Consider the following 25793-nt stretch of genomic DNA (forward strand, 5'->3'; position numbering starts at 1 on the left):
GATCGGAAGGGGAGACAGGAGTGAGGCCTGTTTTGGAAATCTGTGAGTAACGCACGGGGGGGGGGGGTGGGGGACAGGCTGCACGAGGTGAGGAGGAAGGTGGGCCCCCCCCCTCCCCTATCCTGTATAAAGCTGTGCAAATGGGACATGCTGCTGAATAATAAGCGACCCCTAGACTGTGACATTGATATTTGGATGTCCCTCATCCCCCGGGGGGGGTTAATTTTGTTTGTGGGTCCTGGACATGGGGCCCAGGGAATAGTGGGGGACTGCATCAGAGATGGCATGTGATCTGGCATTGAACCCCTCCGGGGGGGGGGTGGGGGGGGTGTAAGTCCCTTCTCAGATATGCTTTTATGCCGCAGTGGACAAGAACAGGATCCTGCAACAGTTCAATAAAGCGATGGGGACGGCAAAGAGCGCTGGATCTGGTGAGCCAGAGGAGCAAAGGAACTGTAAAATCTGGGATATGTTATGTTTTCCCCGTATCGAATCCACGTATTGCTCAGTGAACAATCGTCCCGTTAGACGAGTGTATGGTGGTCTAGCCATGGTACACACAGAACCTAAGATCCGTGCCCCCAGTCAGGTTTTCCTGCTGGAAGAAGTGTTTTTTTTCTCTTACATATGGGTTCTGTTGGTTGGGGATTGTATGCTCACACCATGTTGGGGAGGTGCTGGGCTGGGTGGGGGGTGGGGTGTTGAGAAATATCAGGGCCACTGTTGGGGACCCTGAACGATTGCTGTATTGGAGTATGTGGTATATAGATGGGTTATGGCAATGTACATATGCAAAAACAGGGAAATGGGATGTCCGAAGATTAATGAAGGATACACAGGTGAATGGGAATGTTGTGCTGCAGATCCGACCCCATAAGCTATCTTTAAAGGTACCATGACCTCTATTAAATTTCTAACGTGGAACGTGAGGGGGGTGAGAAATGAAATTAAGCGCACGGCGGCCCTAGCATATCTTAAAGCGCAAAAGGCGAACGTTATTGCTTTAACAGAAACGCACGTTACCGGTCATTTACAGTCCGCACTGAAGCGCCCATGGATTGGATGGGCTTATCATAGCACCCACTCCAGTTTCTCCAGGGGTGTTTCACTGCTAGTGTCAAAGGCCACCCCTTTTGAATTGCTTACACTGGAGTCGGATCAGCAGGGGAAATATTTATTCTTACATGTACGCATAGGGGGAATGCCTATGTTGTTGATAGCATGCTATATCCCTCCTCCCTACAGCTCGGAAGTTGTCACGCAGGGTTTGGCATTTATGGCTAGGCACCCGACGGTACCGGCTGTGTGGATGGGAGATTTTAATATGGTCATGGACCCCGGCCTGGATAAACCAGCAATGCCGGGGGGACATGTGGGGTCCCCCGGTTTGTCCAGACTGGGACGCCTGATGAAAGAATTTGCTGTGGTGGATGTGTGGAGACAAAGGAACCCCAAGCTTAGGAACCCCAACTGCCATTCAACCAGCCATGCTACTATGTCTCGCATTGATTATGTGTTGGTCTCAGCTGCACTGCTGCCAAGGGTGGGGGGGGCCGGGTTTGCTCCTAGGGCCCTGTCAGATCACTCGCCATGTTGGGTACAGTTATCTTTGCTAGATAGGGCCCCTGTGAGGGGGTGGAGGCTTAACCCCTTTTGGCTGACAGCCTTGACTGATCATGACAGCATAGAGAGGGAACTGCAGTTCATATTTCCGGAGGGTCAGGGTTACACGGATATTCATTCCCGATGGGATCAGTTTAAAACTCAGGTGTGCAGGGTGTTAGACACTAGGATACGTAGACTTAAACAGAGCTCCAAATTAGTTGTGAACAGTGCAGAATGTGCGCTGCAGGATCTTGAGACTGTTTTTAATAATCAGCCCACAATAGAGAATTTGACCAAGGTAAGAATGCAGACTAGGATGGTAACGCAGTTACATATGGAGAAGGCCAAACAGCGCATTTTTTTTCAGCAAGGCACGAGTGTATGAGCATGGGGAGAAAGCGGGGAAGATGTTGGCGTATTTGGCGCACCTGGAGGATAGGCCGCCAGTGGTGGTCTCACTGAAGGAGCCGGACGGCTCGATCATTACGGACCCTCCAGTGGTGGCAGATAGGTTCAGACATTTTTATGAGGAACTATATAGATCTCAAAGTACACACACGCCACAGGAAATACGGGCTTATTTGCACACACTGCAATTTTCAAAGCTGAGCCGGGTGCAAGTGCAGATGCTGGAAGCCCCAATTACTACCCAGGATATAGCCACGGCGCTATCGCAACTGGCCAAGTCTAAGGCTCCTGGCCTAGACGGCCTCCCGCTAGAATTTTACACTACATATTCAGAGACACTGATCCCCAGGTTGAGGGTGTTATATCTCTCTATATTTGAATTGGGAACCCTCCCCTCCTCTATGCAGGAAGCACAGATAATTGTTCTTCCTAAACCGGGCAAGGACCATCAATACCCAGAATCTTATAGGCCAATATCACTACTTCCGGTGGACATTAAAATCTTAGCCAAGATACTGTCATCTAGATTGAACTCGGTGATCCTCTCACTGATTCATGGGGACCAAACGGGGTTTATGCCTGGGAAGAACACAGCAATGAACATTAGGAGGTTGTTCATGAACATACAAGCGCAGCATGACAATGTGGGAACCCGGGTGGTAGTTGCTTTGGATACAGCTAAGGCATTCGACTCAGTCGAGTGGCTGTACCTATGGGAATGCCTGAAATGTTACGGATTTGGCCCACGATTTATTAAATGGGTGCAGTTGTTATACCAGACTCCCAAGGCAAGGGTGTTCGTGAATGGGTGGTTATCGGAACAGATTTCCCTGGAGAGAGGTACGAGACAGGGATGTCCCCTGTCTCCGCTGTTATATGCGTTGGCAGCGGAGCCGTTGGCGATTGCCATCAGACTTAGCTCGGAGGTGGTGGGACTCAGGAAGGGAGACACCTGGGAAAAGATCGGCCTATATGCGGACGACACAATTTTATATCTGGAGGACCAGGGCCCCTCACTAAGGGCAGCACTTAATATTATAGAGGAGGTGGGGAGATTCTCCGGCCTACGGATCAATTGGGATAAGTCCAAAATTCTCCCTCTGGATCAGTTCCCCCCCCCCCCCCCCCCGCAGTGTCCCATGACTTACCATTACAGAGAGTGGCAGAAGTTAAATACCTGGGGGTACAGGTCACGAGGAATCTTAGAGATTATGTCCCTCTGAATGTGGAACCACTCTTTGCGGTGGTCAAAGCTAGAATGCAGGCATGGGCGAAGTTACCCCTAGGGGTGATGGGTAGAATAAACTTGATTAAGATGATCCTATTGCCCAAAATTCTATATATGGTCTGGCATGCTCCCCTCTATATACCCCTTAAGATTTTTAAACAACTTGAAGCTATCTTAAACTCTTTTGTGTGGGGGGCAGGCAGGCATAAGCTGGCATGGCGTATACTTCAAAATCCGAACACAGAGGGGGGGTGCTCTCTCCCTGATATACAGGATTATTACATAGCGTCGCAATTGTCACACTTCTACTATTTCAACACGTCTGAGTCGCAGAGGTATAGGTCACTAGTTTGTAATAAGCCGGATAGCCCTTTACACACTCCTATACAGGAGAGGTCATGGAGGATGCAGGACCGCCAGATTTGGGGCAGAAATGCTAGTACACCATCAAAAGGTATGGGACGTTGGCCTTAAAAAACAAGGTGGGAGTCACGTACATTCACATACCCCATTGTGGAAAAATAGCTCCCTGCCAGAGTTAGATACGGTCCCTGATCCAGGGGTATGGGCTTCGTATGGGATACTGTATCTGTCTCAGGTCATGTTGGTCACGGGCCCAAAGCCATACAACAGACTCAGGGAGGAGTTCTCCCTTCCGCCGCAACTCCACTTTAGATACTTGCAACTCAGGCACGCCCTTAGAGCCCAGTTGGGCTCGACCGGTATAGATGTGAGCGCCCCACAGGTGCTGGATGTGATTTTTGGGAGGGAGTCCACTGGACTCACGTCCAATTGTTACTATGTCATTAGGAGACGTAGGACCAGCAAGATAGCGCAGGCAGCCAAATTAAAGTGGGAGAGAGACGTGGGCCCCATAGATGACACGGAGTGGGAAGAGGTGCTGGAGGGGGTTGGAGCTGCGTCCCCTAAGCTGTCAGACAGGTTAACTCAACTGTACATACTGCACCAGGCATACATTACACCACAGAGAGTGGCGAAATTTCAAACCACAAGGAGCCCTCTGTGTCCCATGTGCGCAGCTGAGGAGGGGTCATTTTATCATATGATGTGGCACTGCTCGGATGTACAAGCATACTGGCTGCAGGTGACTCCATTTCTGCATGATAATATGGGAACCCCGGTGGGCATGGACCCGAAGTTGTGTCTGTTGGGACTGTTGCCTGATGTAGATATAGAAAAGTACCAAGCAATCTTTATGAGTGAAACGTTATTCCTGGCTAGGAAGGCAGTGGCCAAGGTATGGATGCAAACGGAGGCGCCGACACTGAGGGACTGGAAAAAGGATGTGAATGCTATTCTCCCTTACAGGAAAACGATTTACACACATAGAGGGAGACCACAAAATTTTTCTCATGTATGGGATAGATGGCTGGAGGATGGTGAAACGTGTACAGTTTGAGTATGGTGGTGTTAAAGCTCGGGGTGAGACAGAGAGGGGTTGGACGGGGGGGAGTCACTTGGGACCTAGCAGGCTGTACGGTCGATGCAAAAGTTCCTTTTTATGATGTACAAGGTCGGGATGTACATATTTATATGCTTATGCCGGGGGATACACCTGTGGAAGGGAATGGAGTAGCTTTGGAAAACCGTAATTGTTTTTGCCAATGAATATATGGGGAATGTTGACCCATTGTTACAAATGCTTGTATACCTGTTTATACATTTTAATAAACTTGGATTTTTTGGAAGAAAAAAAAAAAGAGTAAGAGTAATGCCCGACAGCTATGTCGGGATTCGACCACCATATTTTGCAACATAAAACCAAACAAAAAAAGGGGGGGGGGACAGGAGAGAGAAGTAGGGGAAAGAGGGAGAGGGGAGAATAGAAGATGAGGGAGGCACTGCAGGGGGAATATGTGGGGAGGGGGTGGAATCGCCACCAACTGCCCACCCCAATAAACCCCCAATGATGTGAGAGGTTTGGTGACCTCTAGTATGCCTTTCAAGGATTGCCTCGAATAAGGTCCTGAAACCGCTGAGAGTGTCGGTATTCTAGCCAAGCCATGTTACTGAAAAATGCTCTATTCTGTCTTTTGTGGTACAAATCAATTCCTCCATTGATGCTACCTGGTTAACCCGCAACACCCATTCTTTGACGGAAGGGGGCAACTTAGACCTCCAGTGTACTGGCAGGCAGAGCCTGGCAGCATTGACCATATGCATAGCTAGTGATCTGTAGTATTTCTTATGGGGAATTTTTGAGAGATGGAGTAGGTACTGCGCTGGAGAGAACTCCAAAGCAAGCGAAGATATCTCAGTCACCACTTCATGCACCTTGCGCCAGTATGGCTGAATCAATGGGCACGCCCACCAGATGTGGAGGAGCGTGCCCAGATCCCGCTCACATCTCCAGCATTGGTCTGACACCTCTGGGATGAATTTGTGGAGTATCTCCGGGGTTCTGTACCACCTCGTTTTGATTTTGTAGCCATTTTCCTGGGTATGGACGTTCAGGGAGCCCTTGTGGATGTACAAATGTACTCGATCCCAGGCAGCATCATCAATCGCCGTATCCAGCTCGGCCTCCCAATAGGCATGCTCCGATCTCGGTGAAGCATAAGGTTCCCCAAACATTGTGGCATAAAGCCCTGAGATCAGGTGACTCTGTGGAGCGATTCCAACACCGTGGGGGACTTTGAAAAACTCTCTCTATTCACAGGACTGTCCAGGAAATGCTTCAATTGGAGATAGGCTCAAAAGGGAAAGACTTTGTTTTGGACAAGGATGCAAGTTCACCCTGGCGGAGAAACCTTCCTCTGGAAAAAAAATGCTTGGCCTGCATATCTGCGTAGGGCCATTCTGCTGCTAGGAAGGCCCCTTCCATACCAGGGGGAAAGTCTGGGTTACCCCTGACGGGCGTGACTACACAGTATGTATTCGAAAGCGAGTGTACCTTGCAAGCCCTATCAAAGGCATGCAGGGTTGCTCCGACCGGAGGGTGAAAATAGATACCAGTCAGAATGTGTTTCTTTGAGAACCAGGGTAGGAGATGGAGTTCATTACCAGAGATCAGTTTTTCCAGCAACACCCAGCCCTTATAGTTGGTATGTAGTCTCCAATCTACCACCCTGGTTAGGTGAACCGTCCAGTTATACCTCTGCAGGTCTGGGAGTCCAATTCCACCCCCCGACTTTGGGAGTACTAACTTTGCCCATCCTACACACGCCACCTTACCCCCCCCCCCCCCCAGATAAAAGTTCTGCACATTCGCCTGTAAGCTGTAAAAAAGGAGGGTGGCAAGCGAATCGGGATTGTTTGCAGTTTATACAATAAGCAGGGGAGTACAATCATTTTTAGTATTGAGGCCCGACCAAACCAGGAGATGGTAGGGGCGTCCCACCTCTGGAGATCCTGCTGTATAAGTTTCAATTCTGACAAGAAGTGTTTTTCGTACAAGTCTTTTAGTCTACTAGGAAGTTGAATGTCTAAGTAAGTAATAGCGTCTGTTTTCCATGAAAAGGAAAATTTGCCTGACAGAGCCGAACTAGTTTAGGGGGCAAAGAGACATTCAACGCGTAAGATTTTGAATAATTAATTTTCAGGTTTGAAATAGTCTTGAATTGCTCTAAGACTAGCATTAGGTTGGGCAGGGATGTCAGCGGGGATGTAAGGAAGAGCAAGATGTCATCCGCGAAGGCGGTGATCTTATATTCCCTATCATGTACCTCTATGCCTTTTATGTTCGGATTTGCGTGGATGTTACGGAGGAAGGATTCCAAGGTAAGGATATATAACGAGGGAGACAGGGGGCACCCCTGTCTGGTCCCATTGTGGATGGGGAAGGCGTTCGACAGGTGGCCATTGACCAGAACCCTGGCTCCGGGTCTGGCATAAAGCGCTCCAATGAAGGCCCGCATGCAGCTTCCCAGGGCCAGCAGAACCGCATCCATATAGTCCCAGGCCACCCTGTCAAACGCCTTCTCCGCACCCATGGCCAGAAAGCAGCCCTCCCTATTAGTTGACGTAAGTCAATAATGTAAGTTGAGGGCCTTGGTAGTGTTGTCCCTGGCTTCCAACATTTTTCTTATCTATCTTACAGTCATTGTATACGTCACATTCATATAGGAAGAGATACACACAATGTTTGCTTCTAATTATATTGCCCATCTGTGTAACTATCTCTGTTTGAAAATACAATATTTGCAGAATCTACACTTTGGACACTGGAAGATGCTCTTATGTGCAAGGTGCCTATGGAAGGTGCCTTTAGGTGCAGAACATCATTTTTTTCAGACTACTGTATTTCCTATAGACCTGTTCATTCTTTATTGAATTTGCCCCTCCTTTCCATTTTATCTGCAATTTATGAATGACAAACTTTGATATTCTGGGCTTTTTCCTCAAATTAGCCCAGTGTGTTTGGACAAGATTTTTTGCAAGTCCTATTGCGGCATACGATATGTTATAAGTCTAACCATCCTTCTTTCGTTGTCAGGGATCAGCAGCTAAGGAGACCAGACACGTAGCTACACAAGGGAACTGAGACAAAACAATGTATTTATCCTTTAAGTGATATTTATTTACAGTCAACAGGCAGCAAACAACAAACTTGAACAACCCCAACCGACAAACAAGAACCAAACCCCCAAACACAAGAACCAGAATAACTAATAAACCTAACTACTAATGAATTACAAATATACAGTATACTGCTAAGGTTACAGGGAAAGCAGGGATGGGAAGTAGAGGAGATCAAGGCTGAGAACTTAAGCAGGAGCAAGGCAGAGGGGGGGGCAAGACAGAGAGGGTAAGAGCAAGACAGAGGGGACAAGAGCCAGACAGAGGAGTGTATGCTGGATCAGGCCGTCAGGATCAAACTGATAGCAAGGAAAGGATCAGACTCATGATGGAGCAGACTTAAGTAGCCCCCTGGCAGCTGAACATGTGCCTGATTACTACAGCCTGCTGGCTCCTGGGAGACACCTGCTGGTGGACACTGGAGTTGCAGCAAACAGCCCATAACAGGACAGTGCCACCAGCAGGTGAACTCAATCCTAACAGTACCCCCCCTTAAGGAGCGGCCTCTGGATGCTCCATAATGCTCTACCACTGGGGTCTGCATACTGACTAGGTACCCCGCTGCCAATGTCCAAAAGCTTGGTACGTACCCTGACGGGGTCCCAAAACGGTCTAGGTGGAATTAATGAAGCCTCAGACCCATCAACAGGCAGATGTTTAAAACAGTCAACGTAGTCCAGCTGGGCAGCAGCCCGGAACTCATCATAGTCCAGTGGGGCAGCAGCCCTGGAAGCAGCATAATCCAGCGGGGCAGCTGGCTGCAGGTCACCCGTGGCAGGATTGACAACAGACAGCAGCATGAAGAAGTCATGGACCCCATCGGCAGGTGGCAACATGGAGCAGGCATGGACACTATTGGCAGGTGGCAACATGGAGGAGGACTGGATCACATCGGCAGTAGTCATCAGCATGGAGGAAGACTGGATCACATCGGCAGCAGTCATCAGCATGGAGGAGAACTGAATCTTATTGGCAGTAGTCATCTGCATGTAGGAGGACTGAACTCATCGGCAGTTCAGTGCATTACATTGCTATAAGCAAGCATTTTACTGAATGAAACTGATTCAGTCTGTTTTGTTGTGATTAGTTGTGATTGGTCAAAGCTAATCACATGGTACAGATGGGCTGTGATTGGCCCTGTCTGTAGCATGTGATCAAATTGACCAATCACAGCTAGCAACATAGTTGTACACATTGGATGGCATGAAAGAAAGCCATCGATTGTGTACATAAGACATCAACCCAGATCATTCATTCATTCATTCATTCACCGGTTGTGTTAAAAGAAACAGCAGCATGTAATGTAAAGAAGCTTTCTAATGTGACTATTAACTATATTACATATTATATATATATATATATACACACACACACATGCATTATACTTTAATATCCAGCAGGTGGTACTGCAGTGTTATAATGTGTATTCTATGGTAAGGTAACCAGAGGAAGTGCTTGTCTTTCCTCAATATATGTACTTGTGATGTCCTGTTTCCTGTAAGACATGCATTGCTAATCCTCCATGAAAGTAAAGTATTCTCTGCATACTAGCTATGAGTAGGCATCACATGATGTGAAACATGTCAGCCACCTTTTTCCTGTTGTTCACAACGTTTTGACTGCATCGCTTTGGTTGTTTTAAGGAGTGCGGCAGTCCAGGATCTTGTTCTATTGAATATTCTCTGCATACAACAAGCTTCCAAGCGCATGATTAAATGACCTGCTAATAGATTGAGCTGTTCCTTAAAAAAAGCTCAAGTTATAAATGTTAATAAATTCGTAATCATACATACGAATGTTTTCTGCCATATTTTCATCTACATTCTTTGTGACATTGTGCATTATCCTGCTGGAAGGAGCCATCAGAAGACGGGTACACTGTAGTCATAAAGGGATGGACGTGGTCAGCAATACTCAGGTAGGCCCTGGTGTTTAAACAATACTCAATTGGTACTAAGGGGCCCAAAGTGTGCCAAGAAAATATCCCTCACACCATTACACCACCACCCTGAACCGTTGATACAAGGCAGGATGGATCCATGCTTTCATGTTGTTTACGCCAAATTCTGACCCTACAATCTGAATGTCATAGCTGGTATCGAGAATCATCAGACCAGGCAACGTTTATTCTAATTTTCTATTGTCCAATTTTGAGCTTGTGTGAATTGTAGCCTCGGTTTTCTGTTCTTAGCTGGCAGGAGTGGCACCCGGTGTGGTCTTCTGCTCCTGTAGCCCATCTGCTTCAAGGTTCGATGTGTTGTGCATTCAGAGAGGATATTCTGCATACCTTGGTTGTAACAAGTGGTTATTTGAGTTGCCTTTCTATCATCTCCGTCTGCCCATTCTTTTCTTAGCTCTGACATCAACAAGGCATTTTCATCCACACAACTTCTGCTCACTGGATATTTTCTCTTTTTTGGACCAATCTCTGTAAACCTTAGAGAGATGGTTGTGTGTGGAAATCCCAGTAGATCAGCAGTTTTTGAAATACTCAGACCAGCCTGTCTGGCACCAACAACATGCCACGTTCAAAGTCACGTAAACCCCCTTTTTTCCCCATTCTGATGCTCGGTACTTCAGCAAGTCATCTTCACCACGTCTAGATGCCTAATTGAGTTGCTGCCATGTGTGGCTGATTAGCAATTTGTGTTACCAAGAAATTGAACAGGTGTACCTAATAAAGTGGCCAGTAATTGTATACAAACATTAAATCCTTAGATCCGTTGTATTGCAGTTAGATTCAACGAAAATCTAATGTGTCCCAACATTTTTAGCGGATTATTGGAACTCTGATGTACCAGCTGGTGTGCATGGATTTTTCAGTGAATGCCCAGCTCACAAAAGCTGTTCTAAAGCATTTCTTTCCCGTGCATTACGCTGGAAAGAAGTCAGTTCTGTGGTAAGACTACTGTACATTTTAAGCACTGTATGTAAGTTGCGGAAACAGGATACAGGCAAAGAACCAGAGGAAGCAGATGGTATCTTTGACAAAGTTCTTTGGACCAGGGAAATTCTCTACATGTTTTCAGAATTCATGTTAATAGAACATTCCCATTGCTCATGATATGAGTATCTGGAAATGATACATATTTTGTTTATACAGGCACACCCTATGAGGGTGTCACCAAAGGTATTGTTTTAAAACTGTAAGGCTTAATGTACACAGGATGTTTTTACAATATCTCCTGAACGATTTAACTTTACAGATAGTAACCCACGTTTAAAACTTCCGTTTTGCCACGTTTACATGCCGCGTTTAGCTGCGTTTGCACTTAGAAGCGTTTATTAAAAAAAACAAAAAAAATTATTATATATTTTTTTTAAATAGGCAAAAATGAAAAACGTCTGTAAACGAAACGCAGCTAAATGCGGGTAACCACGTTTAGCTGCGTTTTGAAGCGTTTCGCGCTTGAAATGCCTAGAAATGACTATAAACGACCCAGTGTACATGTACTGATAAGATAACATAGAGGAGAGTTCAGCGGCAGTTGAAAAAAATGCCCAACTGCTCCTAAACGTCCGTTTAGCAGCAGCAATGTACATAAGGCCTAAAAGTACCCATGGGTATTAGATGACTGTTGGCCTATCCAGAGGAAATGACAGGATTTGGTAAAGGTCAGTGGGAAACCACAAGCTTTCGCAGACAAGTCTTGGGTACTGCAGCTTCGCGAGGGCTTTCCCATTATTTCAGCTTGTGCAAAAATGTTATCAAGTTTAGCTCTAGGGCAACTATCATTTAGCCTCGGTTCACACTATGAGCTGCATGTGAATCGCACAGGTTCCGCACTGCATTCCTCTTCAATTCACATGCAATTCAGTGCGGTCTGATTTGAGCCCATTTATTTTGTATGGGCTCAAATGGCACCAAAATCATGCATGCACCAAATTTGGAACTGCACTACAACTGGATCAGGCAAACTGGTGCAGGCAAAAGCACTGCGTTTTCGACCTGCGTTTGGGGTGTCGCTAAGATTGCGCTGACACCTGCTGCGGATCGCAAGGGCATGTGAATGGGATGCAGGATACACGCATGGATTGCAGGTTTTTTTTGCACTGCATTAGTGTGAACCTAGGCTTACAGCACAGCCTTTCAATTCTGAATCGGATAAAAGTAGACAAAATCAGAAGACATGTAATATAAATATCAATAAAAAGTTACCTCGGGAATAGGATACTTTGTTGGCATAGATGCTTCTGCACGTCCAAAGTCCACCACTGTTCCACACTTAGGGATATCCTCCACCCATGTTCCTTCATACATCTGCCCCTTATCCAGGTAATAAAACCTTCCACAGCCGTGTTTTTTCCCATTCTTCCATGAACCCTCATAACGGTTTTCATTTGCTGTTAATGGACGCAAAATAACAAAAAACAAATCAGCTCCAGATTCAGGCTCCACAAATGGGCAACTAGTGGCTCTTATTGAAAACTGCAGCCCTTAGGCCCCTTTCACACATGCAGACTGTATGTCCGTATTTCATCCATCCGTTTTCGGATGAATAACGGACATACATGTATCCCTATGGGATAGCGGGTGTCAGCGGATGAACATCTGCTGACACCCGATCTCATCGGTCCCCGCTATGGTCCGATTCTGCAGACAGAGGAAAATCCTATTTTTCCATCCGTCTGCGGATCGGGTGAAAACAGACAGACGGTCTGTATTAATTCGTTCCCCCCATAGGGGAGAGCAGAGATCTGACAGAGTGGTCCCTGCACAGTGTGAAGGGACCTCCCTGTCATCTGCCTGCTCAGTGGGGATCAACGGAGCGTTCCCCGCTGAGCAAGCGGATGAGAAAAGTACGGATCCTCACGGGATCCGTCCATGTGAAAGGGGCCTTAGAGAGGGTTTTCTACACAGATGCCCAATGTGTATCTGTCTGGTAGAAAGGAATGGCTCTCTGCAGGTCAGTAGCTAGTGCGAAAAGAAGGTAAATGTGGGGGTGGCACAAAGCAGGGGGCTATCAAAACCTGGAAGCCCCCTTTAACCCACACCCTATGTGGATGAGTAAGGGGTACATTGGTGTTTTTTTGTTAGGGAGGGCAATCAACCCCCCCCCCCTCTGGTCAGCTGGCGGCACTCCCGCCCCGAGCCCACCCTTTTTTGAAGCCTTTTAGAGCTTCCAGCTCTAATCACGTGCCGCCACTGATTGTACCCCTACTTATTTACCCAAATAAGGTGTCAAAAATAAATAAAAACAGTGCACAGGTTTTTGACATAGTCCTTTATTAAAGCAACTCCAACGCATCTTCTCCCTCCGGTCTTCTCCCCTCTCCAGTTCTTCTCCCCTCTCAGGTTCTTCTCACTCCTCCGGTCATGTCTTCTCCCCTCTCCAGTTCTTCTCCCTCCACTGTCTTCTTCTGCCGCCGGTTCTTCTTCCTCTGATGTCTTCTCCCGACACTGGCTCTCGCAGTTATACAAACTCTGCTCCATAGCAGTTCTTTTAAAAACACAGGGTGTGGGCATTCGGTGACATCATTCGTAGACCTTGCCCTTTTGTGATGTCACCACCCCATCATGCCCGGGCGGTGACATTACAAGGGGGTGGGGTCTCCAGATGATATCAACAGATGGCCATGCCCTGTGTCTATAAAAGAACCGGCGGAGAGTGGAGCTCACATAACTGCGGGAGCTAACGTCAGGAGAAGAGAAGAACCAGAGGCAACAGGAGAACCAGAGGAAGAAGACAGCAGAGGGAGAAGAACCAGAGAGGGGAGAAGACATCACCGGAGGAGGGAGAAGAACAGGAGAGGGGAGAAGACACGTAGAAGCTGCTTTAATAAAGGACTATGTCTAAAACCTGTGCACTGTTTTTATTTCTTTTTGACACCTTTTTTGGTGAATGAGTAGGCCTTGCTCACATGGGGTGGGGGGTCAGGATCTGGGGGCTTCCTTGTTAAAGAGGGCTTCCAGATTTCGATAAACCCCCCACCCTCAGACCCCGTCAACTACTGCCCAAGGTTGTCAGGAAGAGGCTCTTGTACCCATCAGCATGGGGACAAGGTGCTTTGGGGTGGGGGAGCGCAGAGAAAGAAGAGAAATTGTATTTATTATAGCAGAAAGTAAAAAAATATTGTGTTTTCTTCCAAATTGTCGCTCTTTTTTGTTTATAGCGAAAAAACGCAGGGGTGATCAAATACCACTAAAAGAAAGCTCTATTTGTGGGAAAAAAATGACATAAATTTTGTTGGGGTACAGTGTCGCACTACCGCGCAATTGTCAGTTAAAGTGACGCAGTGCCGTATCACAAAAAAAATGGCCTGGTCAGAAGTGGCAAAATCCTTCCAAGGCTGAAGTGGTTAAACTGCACTCTCTACACTGTTCTGTACATTACTTAAAGGGGAGGTTCACCCTAAAAACGACTTTCTAGTATTACATTGGCCCCCCACATTACAATACAATTATGCCTATTATGTTTTTTTTTATGCTTGACATACCTTGGTACAGCTAATTCACCCGTGGCTTCCGGGTTGCGAGTCCCGCGGGAGTGGGCGTTCCTAATATGCTGGTGATTGACGTGATGACAAAAAACGAGCTCCCCCCGTCACGTAAGCTGCGTCACGATTGGCGAAAGGAGCCGAACGGCGAGTCGGCGCTATACTGCGCCTGCGCACCGCCGTTCGGCTCCTTTCGGCAATCGTGACGCAGCTTACGCAACGGGGGGGAGCTCGTTTTTGGTCATCACGTCAATCACCAGCATGTTAGGAACGCCCACTCCCGCGGGACTCGCAACCCAGAAGCCACGGGTGAATTAGCTGTACCAAGGTATGTACAGCATAAAAAAAAACATTATAGGTATAATTGTATTGTAATGTGGGGGGCCAATGTAATAATAGAAAGTCGTTTTTAGGGTGAACCTCCCCTTTAATTACTTACATTACAGACTACCATACCTAATACATTGTGCTGTATGTTACATACTCCAGATCCAACCCATGCTTTATGTCAAATAACGTGGACCAATCAACACTGTACGCCTTGTACGTGACATACTTAGGAATACGTAGGCTGTATTATATTTTACATACATTGGACCACTGAACTCTGTATGCTCTACTGTATGTTCCATACTTTGGACTTTTGCAATCTGTACATTGTGTTATCCATCAGATACCACAGACCGACAGATTAAACGATCTCTTGGCTAATTGGCTGAGAGTGGGAAATTATGCAGTATCTGTAGGCTACTCCTAATCTCAAACCCATTTTTTTGGTGGGGGGAATCATCAGCAAGAATAGAGTTTCCTAGTCAGTCATCATTGCTACTCTTCCATAGGAGGTAGCTGCACAGTAAACGCGCATTAATGGTCACCCTATGCCAGAAGCTGTTGTAATCAGCCAACGCTGGCTATAAATTATACAGTTTTCCTTTAGCTTTGCCAAAACCATTAAATATGAGGTCAGACCTAAACACTTTCAAAGTTGTATGCCGTCAGGCAGACCCTTGCACTACGTAGTTGAAGAACATTGAACTAGAAAATTGTATAATATATGGCCAGCTTTTAGTGTAAAAATCTTATTTGTGTGTGTTATTGGTTTAAAGTTTCAGGGGTCTCAAAATGCCGTCCCTCCGGCTGTTGTGGAAATACAAGTCAAATCATGCCTCTGCCTATGGGAGTCATGTTGTAACTGTCAGCCTTGCAATGCCTCATGGGAATTGTAGTACTGCAACAGCTGGAGGGTCACCGGTTTGAGACCCCTGGTTTAAACACTTTCCAACGTATAGTTGATATATATAGGTGCATTTAAAGCCACATTTTCTCATTATAAAGGCAGTGGGTAATTCATGATTATAAGCATAAACAGCCTGACAGCTTCAATTGATGCAAAAGATTAAAGTGTAAAAGGCAACAGTTTGGAGTGAGCAGTGTGGGAGTCAGCTGAAGTGTGATAAGAAGAAAACTAATGTTTTATCAGATCATAAATGCACCCTTGTCACTTATTCTCAGTGAGATTTCTGTTGGTCTATGATGATTTTAAAGCTGGCCATGGATAATAGTGAACAGATACACATACATGCATGATTTGCATATCTGGCAAAGTCCAGTTTCTGCACTAACCAAGAACGCTCTATTCACATGTACGCGGCTGGTTAGTGTAATAGAAGATAGAGGGAAAGCTACACACAGACAATCCTGGATCTCACGTTTTTGGGGCAGCAGCCTGCTGCACTATATGCAGTTAGGTCCATATATATTTGGACACAAGCTCAATTTTTTTCAGGTATTTACCAAAACACATTCAAGCTATAGTTATGTAATGGATATGGGCTGAAAGTGAACACTCTCATGTTTAATTTGAGGGACTGTACATCTAAATCGAAGGAAGGGTTTAAGAATTACAGCTCTTAAGAATAGCCACCCCCTTTCAAAGTAACTGGACAATTAAAATCAAATGTTGTTTCATGGCTAGCTGTGGGCTACTCCATCATTACTTTTTCATCAATTAAGCAGGTAAAAGGTCTGGAGTTGATTCTAAGTGTGGTATTTGCATTTGGAATCCATTGCTGTGAACCCACATCATGCTTTAAAAAGGAGCTGTCCATGCAAGTGAAACAGGCCACTGTAAGGCTTCAAAAACTAAACAATTCCATCGGAGAGATAGCAGCAACATTAGAAGTGGCCAAATCAACTGTTTGGTACATTCTGAGGAAAGAAGAATGCACTGGTGAGCTCAACATCATAAAAAGGACTGGACGTCCATGGAACACAACATTGATCGATGATCGCAGGATCCTCTCTATGGTAAAGAAAACCTATTCACAACATCCAGACAAGTAAAGGACACTCTCCAGGAGGTGAGCGTATCATTGTTAAAGTCTAAAATCAAGAGAAGACTTCACAAGAGCAAATACAGAGGGTTCACCACAAGGTGCAAACTAGGGTTGTCCCGATACCGATACTAGTATCGGTATCGGGACCGATTCCGAGTATTTGCGGGAGTACTCGTACTCCCGCAAATACCCCCGATACCAATATAGAATACTTAGCCCCCCGCCCCCCCCCCCGCCGTGACGCCGCATCCCGCCGCCATTCGCCGCATCCCCGCTGCCGCCGACTGTGTAATACGCCGGGAACATTACAGCTTTGAATAGCTGTAATGATTCGCACCGCGCATAGACACTCCCCCTCGCTCGGGTGAACTGCCAATCCCGAGCGAGGGGGAGTGTCTATACGCAGCGCGGCGCCAATCATTACAGCGATTCAAAGTTGTAATGTTCCCGGCGTATTACACAGTCGGCGGCAGCGGGGATGCAGGTAAGCGGGACATGGCTGCATGGGGGGAGACGCTGGATGGGGGGAGACGCTGGATGGGGGGAGACAATGGCTGCATGGGGTGAGACGCTGGATGGGGGGAGACAATGGCTGCATGGGGGGAGACGCTGGATGGGGGGAGACAATGGCTGCATGGGGTGAGACGCTGGATGGGGGGAGACAATGGCTGCATGGGGGGAGACACTGGATGGGGGGAGAAAATGGCTGGATGGGGGGAGATGCTGGATGGGGGGAGACAATGGCTGCATGGGGTGAGACGCTGGATGGGGGGAGACAATGGCTGGATGGGGGGAGAAAATGGCTGGATGGGGGGAGACAATGGCTGGATGGGGGGAGACAATGGCTGGATGGGGGGAGACAATGGCTGGATGGGGGGAGACAATGGCTGGATGGGGGGTGACAATGGCTGGATGGGGGGTGACAATGGCTGCATGGGGGGAGACAATGGCTGCATGGGGGGTGACAATGGCTGCATGGGGGGAGACAATGGCTGCATGGGGGGTGACAATGGCTGCATGGGGGGTGACAATGGCTGGATGGGGGGTGACAATAGCTGCATGGGGGGTGACAATGGCTGGATGGGGGGAGACAATGGCTGGGGGAATACATTGCTGGATGGGGGTGACAATGGCTGGATGGGGGGATACATGGCTGCATGGGGGGGTGACAATGGCTGCATGGGGGGGTGACAATGGCTGCATGGGGGGTGACAATGGCTGCATGGGGAGTGACAATGGCTGGATGGGGGGAGACAATGGCTGGATGGGGGGAGACAATGGCTGGATGGGGGGATACATGGCTGCATCTGTGGGGGGACATCGCTGCATTTGGGGACACATTTTAAAAAAAGTATCGGTATTCGGTATCGGCGACTACTTGAAAAAAAGTATCGGTACTTGTACTCAGTCCTAAAAAAGTGGTATCGGGACAACCCTAGTGCAAACCATTCATGAGCCTGAAGAATAAAGAAGCCAGATGAGACTTTGCCAAAAAAACATCTAAAAAAGACAGACCAGTTCTTTAAAAGCATTCTTTGGACAGGTGAAACCAAGATTATTCTGTACCAGAATGATGGGAAGAAAAAAAGTGTGAAGAAGGCTTGAAACAGCTCATGATCTAAAGCTCAAAACGTCATCTGTAAAACATGGTGGAGGCAGTGTGATGGCATGGGCATGCATGGCCTCCAGTGGCACTGGGTCAATGGTGTTTATTGAGGATGTGACAGAAGACAGATGCAGCCGGATGAATTCTGCAGTGTTTAGAGATATACTGTCAGCCCAGATTCAGCCAAATGCAGCAAAGTTGATTTGACGGTGCTTCACAGTACAAATAGACAATGATCCAAAACACACTGCAAAAGCAACCCAGGAGCTTTTGAAGGAAAAGAAGTGGAATATTCTGCAACTGCCAAGTCAATCACCTGACTTCAACCCAATTTAGAGCAGTTAGAGCAGGGGTGCCCAACCGCTGGCCGATGTGGCCCGCCATGTCTTGCTCTTAGATGGCAGGTCCCCCTCTCCTCCAGGTTGATGAAAGCTATAAACTGCAGGTGAGGGGGTGGATACGGACTGGGGAGAGAGGGAACAGCCAGCCAGAGTTAGAGTCAGTAAAAATAAAAAAAACGTATTGGGCAGTGCAGTAAAGTGGACAGTGTAGTGATCAGCTCAGTGTAGTGTAGTGGTCAGTGCAGTGAGGCGGTCAGTGTAATTGTCAGTGCGGTGAAGTATAGTGTAGTGGTCGATTCAGTGAGGTGGACAGGGTAGTGTAGTGGTCAGTGTAGTGAAGTGGACAGTGTAGTGGTCAGTGCAGTGTAGTGTAGTAGTCAGTGTAGTTTAGTGGTCAGTGCAGTGGTCAGTGTAGTTGTCAGTTCAGTGTAGTGGTCAGTTTAGTGCAGTGTAGTGGTCAGTGCAGTAAGGTGGACAATGTAATGGTCAGTGTAGTGTAGTGGACAGTGCAGTATAGTGGTCAGTGCAGTGGTCAGTGTAGTGTAGTGGACAGTGTAGGAATCAGGTAGTGTAGTGGTCAGGATAGTGGACAGGTAGGTCAGTGTAGTGGCAAGTATAGGAAGCAGGTAGGTTAGTGTAGTGGTCAGTGTAGGAATCAGGTAGGTTAATGCAGTGGTCAGGTAGGTCAGTGTAGAAATCAGGTAGGTTAGTGCAGTAGTCAGGTAGGTCAGTGTAGGAATAAGGTAGGTAGGTTAGTGTAGTGGTTAGTGTGGGAATCAGGCTGGTCAGTACTATTGTAGGAAGGGAAGGAAGGGAAGGGACTCAGGGAGTGCTAAAACTCCACAGGTTAGGGGGAGCAAATTACTTGCCTTGCCCCCGGGCGCTGACAACCCACGCTACGCCACTGACGTTCATTGTGGCCCGCGACCAGTTACCAAGTCGATAAAGTGACCCTCGCTCCTCAAAAGATTGGGCACCCCTGAGTTAGAGCCTGGCAAAGTATCAGAAAGGAAGAAACCCAGTCTTTGGTAATGCCCATGGGTTCTAGACTTCAGGCAGTCATTGCCAGTAAATGATTTTCAACAAAATATTACAAATTTACATTTTATTTATGATTATAATCATTTGTCGAATTACATTTGAGCCCCTGAAAATGGGGGGACTGTGTATAAAAATGGTTGCAGTTCCTAAAATTTGTACTTGATATTTATGTTCAACCCCTTGAATTATAGCTGAAAGTTTGCACTTCAAGTTTATCTGCACTTTTATTAATTTTATTCTGGTGGCATACAGACCCAAGCGTATGAAAATGGTGCCGGTGTCCAAATATATATATATAGTGCCTTGCGAAAGTATTCGGCCCCCTTGAACTTTGAGACCTTTTGCCACAATTCAGGCTTCAAACATAAAGATATAAAACTGTAATTTTTTTTGAAGAATCAACAACAAGTGGGACACAATCATGACGTGGAACAAAATGTATTGGAGATTTCAAACTTTTTTAACAAATAAAAAACTGAAAAATTGGGCGTGCAAAATTATTCTGCCCCCTTAAAGTGGTTGTAAACCCACATTTTTGACTTTTACCTACAGGTAAGCCTAAAATAAGGCTCACCTGTAGATATAAAGAATATCTCCTAAACCTGTACGGTTTAGGAGATATTCTCCTCGCAATGCGCCGCTGATTGCAGCGGTGCATGCGCAGCGGGGATCCTCGGCTAAAGGACAAAAGGCTAAAGGCTAAAGGTAGCCGCCGGACCATGCCGAATTGAAGTCTCCCGCGCACATGCGCGGGAGTGACGTCATCGCCGCTCCAGCCAATCACAGCGCTGGAGCGGCGATACCCGGCAGACACGCCGAGTCAAGATGACATCTCGCTCGGCGTGGACCAGGTAAGTTCCTCTCACCTCGTTCCGAGGTAAGTATTTCATAATGAGCTAATATGCGGTGCATACTAGCTCATTATGGCTTTTGCCTTTCAGGTGAAAAAAATAAAATAAATCAATCGCGGGTTTACAACCGCTTTAAGTTAATACTTTGTACCTTTTGCTGCGATTACAGCTGTAAGTCGCTTGGGGTATGTCTCTATCAGTTTTGCACATGGAGAGACTGAAATTTTTGCCCATTCCTCCTTGCAAAACAGCTCGCGCTCAGTGAGGTTGGATGGAGAGCGTTTGTGAACAGCAGTTTTCAGTTCTTTCCACAGATTCTCGATTGGATTCAGGTCTGGACTTTGACTTGGCCATTCTAACACCTGGATATGTTTATTTGTGAACCATTCCATTGTAGATTTTGCTTTATGTTTTGGATCATTGTCTTGTTGGAAGACAAATCTCTGTCCCAGTCTCAGGTCTTTTGCAGACTCCATCAGGTTTTCTTCCAGAATGGTCTTGTATTTGGCTCCATCCATCTTCCCATCAATTTTAACCATCTTCCCTGTCCCTGCTGAAGAAAAGCAGGCCCAAACCATGATGCTGCCACCACCATGTTTGACAGTGGGGATGGTGTGTTCAGGGTGATGAGCTGTGTTGCTTTTACGCCAAACATAACGTTTTGCATTGTTGCCAAAAAGTTTGATTTTGGTTTCATCTGACCAGAGCACCTTCTTCCACATGTTTGGTGTGTCTCCCAGGTGGCTTGTGGCAAACTTTAAACAACACTTTTTATGGATATCTTTAACCACTTAAGCCCCGGACCAATATGCTGGCTAAAGACCCAAGGTGTTTTTACAGTTCGGGACTGCGTCGCTTTAACAGACAATTGCGCGGTCGTGCGACATGGCTCCCAAACAAAATTTGGTGTCCTTTTTTCCCCACAAATAGAGCTTTCTTTTGGTGGTATTTGATCACATCTGCGGTTTTTAGTTTTTGCGCTATAAACAAAAATAGAGCGACAATTTTGAAAAAAATTCAATATTTTTTACTTTTTGCTATAATAAATATCCCCCAAAAACATATATAATTTTTTTTTTCCTCAGTTTAGGCCGATACGTATTCTTCTACCTATTTTTGGTAAAAAAAAATCGCAATAATCGTTTATCGGTTGGTTTGCGCAAAATTTATAGCGTTTACAAAATAGGGGAAAGTTTTTTTGCATTTTTTTTTTAATACTAATGGCGGCGATCAGCGATTTTTTTCGTGACTGCGACATTATGGCGGACACTTCGGACAATTTTGACACATTTTTGGGACCATTGTCATTTTCACAGCAAAAAATGCATTTAAATTGCATTCTTTATTGTGAAAATGACAGTTGCAGTTTGGGAGTTAACCACAGGGGGCGCTGTAGGAGTTAGGGTTCACTTTGTGAGTGTTTACAACTGTAGGGGGGTGTGGCTGTAGGTGTGACGTCATCGATCGTGTCTCCCCTATAAAGGGGATGACGCGATCGATACACTGCCACAGTGAAGCACGGGGAAGCCGTGTTTACACACGGCTCTCCCCGTTCTTCAGCTCCGGGGACTGATCGCCGCACTCGAGCGGCGATCGGGTCCGCGGGACCCGCGGTCCCGGAGCTTCGGACCGGGTCGCGGGAGCGCGCCGCGGGTGCGCGCCCGCGACCCACGGCTGGGTACAAGTACAGGACGTATATATACGTGCTTGTGCCCAGCCGTGCCATTCTGCCGACGTATATGTGCAGGAGGCGGTCCGGAAGTGGTTAACAAATGGCTTTCTTCTTGCCACTCTTCCATAAAGGCCAGATTTGTGCAGTATACGACTGATTGTTGTCCTATGGACAGAGTCTTCCACCTGCTGTAGATCTCTGCAGTTCATCCAGAGTGATCATGGGCCTCTTAGCTGCATCTCTGATCAGTCTTCTTCTTGTATGAGCTGAAAGTTTAGAGGGACGGCCAGGTCTTTGTAGATTTGCAGTGGTCTGATACTCCTTCAATTTCAATAATATCGCTTGCACAGTGCTCCTTGGGATGTTTAAAGCTTGGGAAATCTTTTTGTATCCAAATCCAGCTTTAAACTTCTCCACAACAGTATCTCGGACCTGCCTGGTGTGTTCCTTGTTCTTCATGATGCTCTCTGCGCTTTAAACGGACCTCTGAGACTATCACAGTGCAGGTGCATTTATACGGAGACTTGATTACACACAGGTGGATTCTATTTATCATCATTAGTCATTTAGGTCAACATTGGATCATTCAGAGATCCTCACTGAACTTCTGGAGAGAGTTTGCTGCACTGAAAGTAAAGGGGCTGAATAATTTTGCACGCCCAATTTTTCAGTTTATTTGTTAAAAAAGTTTGAAATATCCAATAAATTTTGTTCCACTTCATGATTGTGTCCCACTTGTTGTTGATTCTTCAAAAAAAATTACAGTTTTATATCTTTATGTTTGAAGCCTGAAATGTGGCAAAAGGTCGCAAAGTTCAAGGGGGCCGAATACTTTCGCAAGGCACTGTGTGTGTATATATATATATATATATATATATATATATATATATATATATATAGACCTAACTGTATATGGATCATCAACCGTTGTGGCCAAAAATGTCTGAATAGCGAGAATGCTATTTAGAGTTATGTCTATGAGCACCTTTGTGGGTCCCGACTCTTCATTTTTTGTCTTTCAGTACATTCTGATTGACTGAATATCACATGTGGTCTATATTGTAATTGATATTATTTTACCACTTTTTCATTAGAATGCAGAATGAACTGTCCAATGCAGGGGTAAATAGTCCCATAGACTTTTGTATGGATGAATTGAAAAATATGGGACCTGATTTAAACTCTTATGCCGCGTACACACCATCACTTTATGTGATGAAAAAAAACGACGTTTTTAAAAACGTCACTTTAAATGACCGTGTGTGGGGGAAAACGTCGTTTTATGTCTTGTGAAAAACGAAAAAAAAAATTGAAGCATGCTTCAATTTTATGTGTCGTTTTTCAAAACGTCATTTTTTACTTCACAGAAATTGACCGTGTGTAGCAAAAAACGACGTTTAAAACGATGTGTTTACACCCGCGCATGCCCAGAAGCTAGTTATGAAGCGAGCTTCAATGGAAAAACGTGGTGAACGTAACCTCGCTTTGCTAGAGCATTGTGAGAAAACGATGGTGTGTAGGCAACTTCGTCTTTGAAAATTGAAGTTTCAAAAACGTAGTTTTTTACTTCACAGAAAATGTTGTTTTTTTTCATCACATAAAGTTATGGTGTGTATGCGCCATTACAAGCGCTCTAGGTGCAATCAACACAGATCTTATCCTAAACACCAACTGGAATGGCCACAGCTGCTGCCTACATAAGCTCTACAAGAAAACCTATAAAAAAAAAACTACATACATGGGGAAAATCATAATATACCCAGGCAGCGGTTAAATGGTTATACAAAAAATATAACACATAGAATCAGATAATAAAACATATAAAATACTGTTCTTAGCAAAACATATAAGTGAAAGTCCATCTTATGGAGTCCATGCATAAACATATAGGGCCAGATCCACATAGATCGGCACCGGCGCAGCGTATCTAAGATACGCTACGCCGTCGTAACTTACTTGGCTTTGTTTCAAATCCACAACGAATTTGCGCCGTAAGTTACGGCGGCGTAGTGTATCTTTAACGGCGGAATTCAAATCGGCGATTAGGGGGCGTGATTCATTTAAATGAAGCTCGTCCCCGTGCCGAATGAACTGCGCATGCTCCGTTTCTAAATTTCCCGCCGTGCATTGCGCGAAATGACGTCGCAAGGACGTCATTTGTTAAACTCAGACGTGACTTACGTCCATCCCGATTCACGGACGACTTACGCAAAAAAAAGAAAAAAGAAAAATTTCGACGTGGGAACGATGGCCATACTTAACATGGCAAATCTAACTATACGCCGCAAAAAAGCAGCTTTCACAAACGCCGGAAAAAGCCGACTAGAGACGACGTAAGAGAATGCGACGACCGCGCGTACGTTTGTGGATCGTCGGAAATAGCTAATTTGCATACGCGACGCGGAAAACGACGCAAACTCCACCCAGCGGACGCCAAAGTATTGCATCTACGATCTGAAGGCGTACGCCTGTCGGATCAAACCCAGATGCCATCGTATCTTGGTTTGAGGATTCAAACTAAAGATACGACGCGGGAAATTTGAAAGTACGCCGGCGTACTCTCACTGTAGATCTGGCCCATAGTGATGAGAAATGAATAGCAGCAACCACAAATTGTTTAAATTCTTAGAGTGAAAAAAGTCCTGCTGATGACAGAGAGTATACCCTCCACACGTGCACCAAAAGCAAATGGAAAGGGGGGGTCACCTCTTGCCAAAAAAATACATGTATTACAGCGTATAGATCAGTAATGGATAACTATCTCCTCCAATCTTCCCACTCACTGCTTTGATCCAGTCACTATAATCATTCAGTGATATTAAAAAGGGAAAAGAAAGACAAACATAGTGTACTCCTGTTTCCACAAATTTTAATGTATAAAATCACTTTCTGATTGTGCACTCACATAGATAGGACAAATCACAGCATTATTCACACATCAGGGGTACCAGATACAGCGGCGTCTCCTACCCCTCTCTGAGCCCAGCACTTTGGGGATTCCTGCCGTAGTACCTAGTCACTGGCGTCTCTACACACGTCGTTAGGCTCCACCCTGACTAGTTTCGTCATTCGACATCATCTGAGAACCTGCCGTAGTCAGGAACTACGGCAGAAATCCCTGAAGTGCTGGTTTCAGCGAGGGGTAGGAGACGCCGCTGTATCTGGTACCCCTGTTGTGTGAATAATGCTGTGATTTGTCCTATCTATGTGAGTGCACAATCAGGAAGTGATTTTATACATTAAAATTTGTGGAAACAGGAGTACACTATGTTTGTCTTTCTTTTCCCTTGTTAATATTTCTGAGTGATTATAGTGACTGGGTCAAAGCAGTGAGTGGAAAGATTGGAGGAGATCGCTATCCATTACTGATCTATACGCTGTAATACAAGTATTTGTTTGGTAAGAGGTGACCCAAGAGGGGATTCTATCCACACACCCCCCCCCCCCCCCGTTTGCTTTTGGTGCACGTGTGGAGGTGATACTCTGTCATCAGCAGGACTTTTTTCACTCTAAGGGCCCTTTCACACGGGGCGGATCAGTAATGTCCGTGTGTTCGTAAGCTCAGCGGGGATCGCTCCGTATATCACCCGCTGAGCCGGCGGCTGACAGGGGGGATCGGATGAACATGGACCGTGTGTCCGTGTTCACCCGATCCGCCGACGGAAGAAAAAATAGGACATTCTTCCGTTTGCAAAATCAGATCTTTGCGGAGGCGGGTGATTACGGGT

The 25793-nt window shown here is 46.1% G+C and overlaps 1 protein-coding gene across 1 annotated transcript in view; it reads right to left on the minus strand.

Moving 5' to 3' along the window:
• MORN3 (MORN repeat containing 3) overlaps positions 1-25793 on the minus strand; it is a 54424-nt gene that overhangs the window by 4225 nt on the left and 24406 nt on the right. The window contains exon 5 of the mRNA XM_040346936.1: positions 11940-12124. Within this exon, the coding sequence (XP_040202870.1) occupies positions 11940-12124 (185 nt within the window). The remainder of the gene's footprint in view (positions 1-11939; positions 12125-25793) is intronic.

The sequence above is a fragment of the Rana temporaria genome, chromosome 1, assembly GCF_905171775.1.
Source record: "Rana temporaria chromosome 1, aRanTem1.1, whole genome shotgun sequence".
Taxonomy (NCBI): domain Eukaryota; kingdom Metazoa; phylum Chordata; class Amphibia; order Anura; family Ranidae; genus Rana; species Rana temporaria.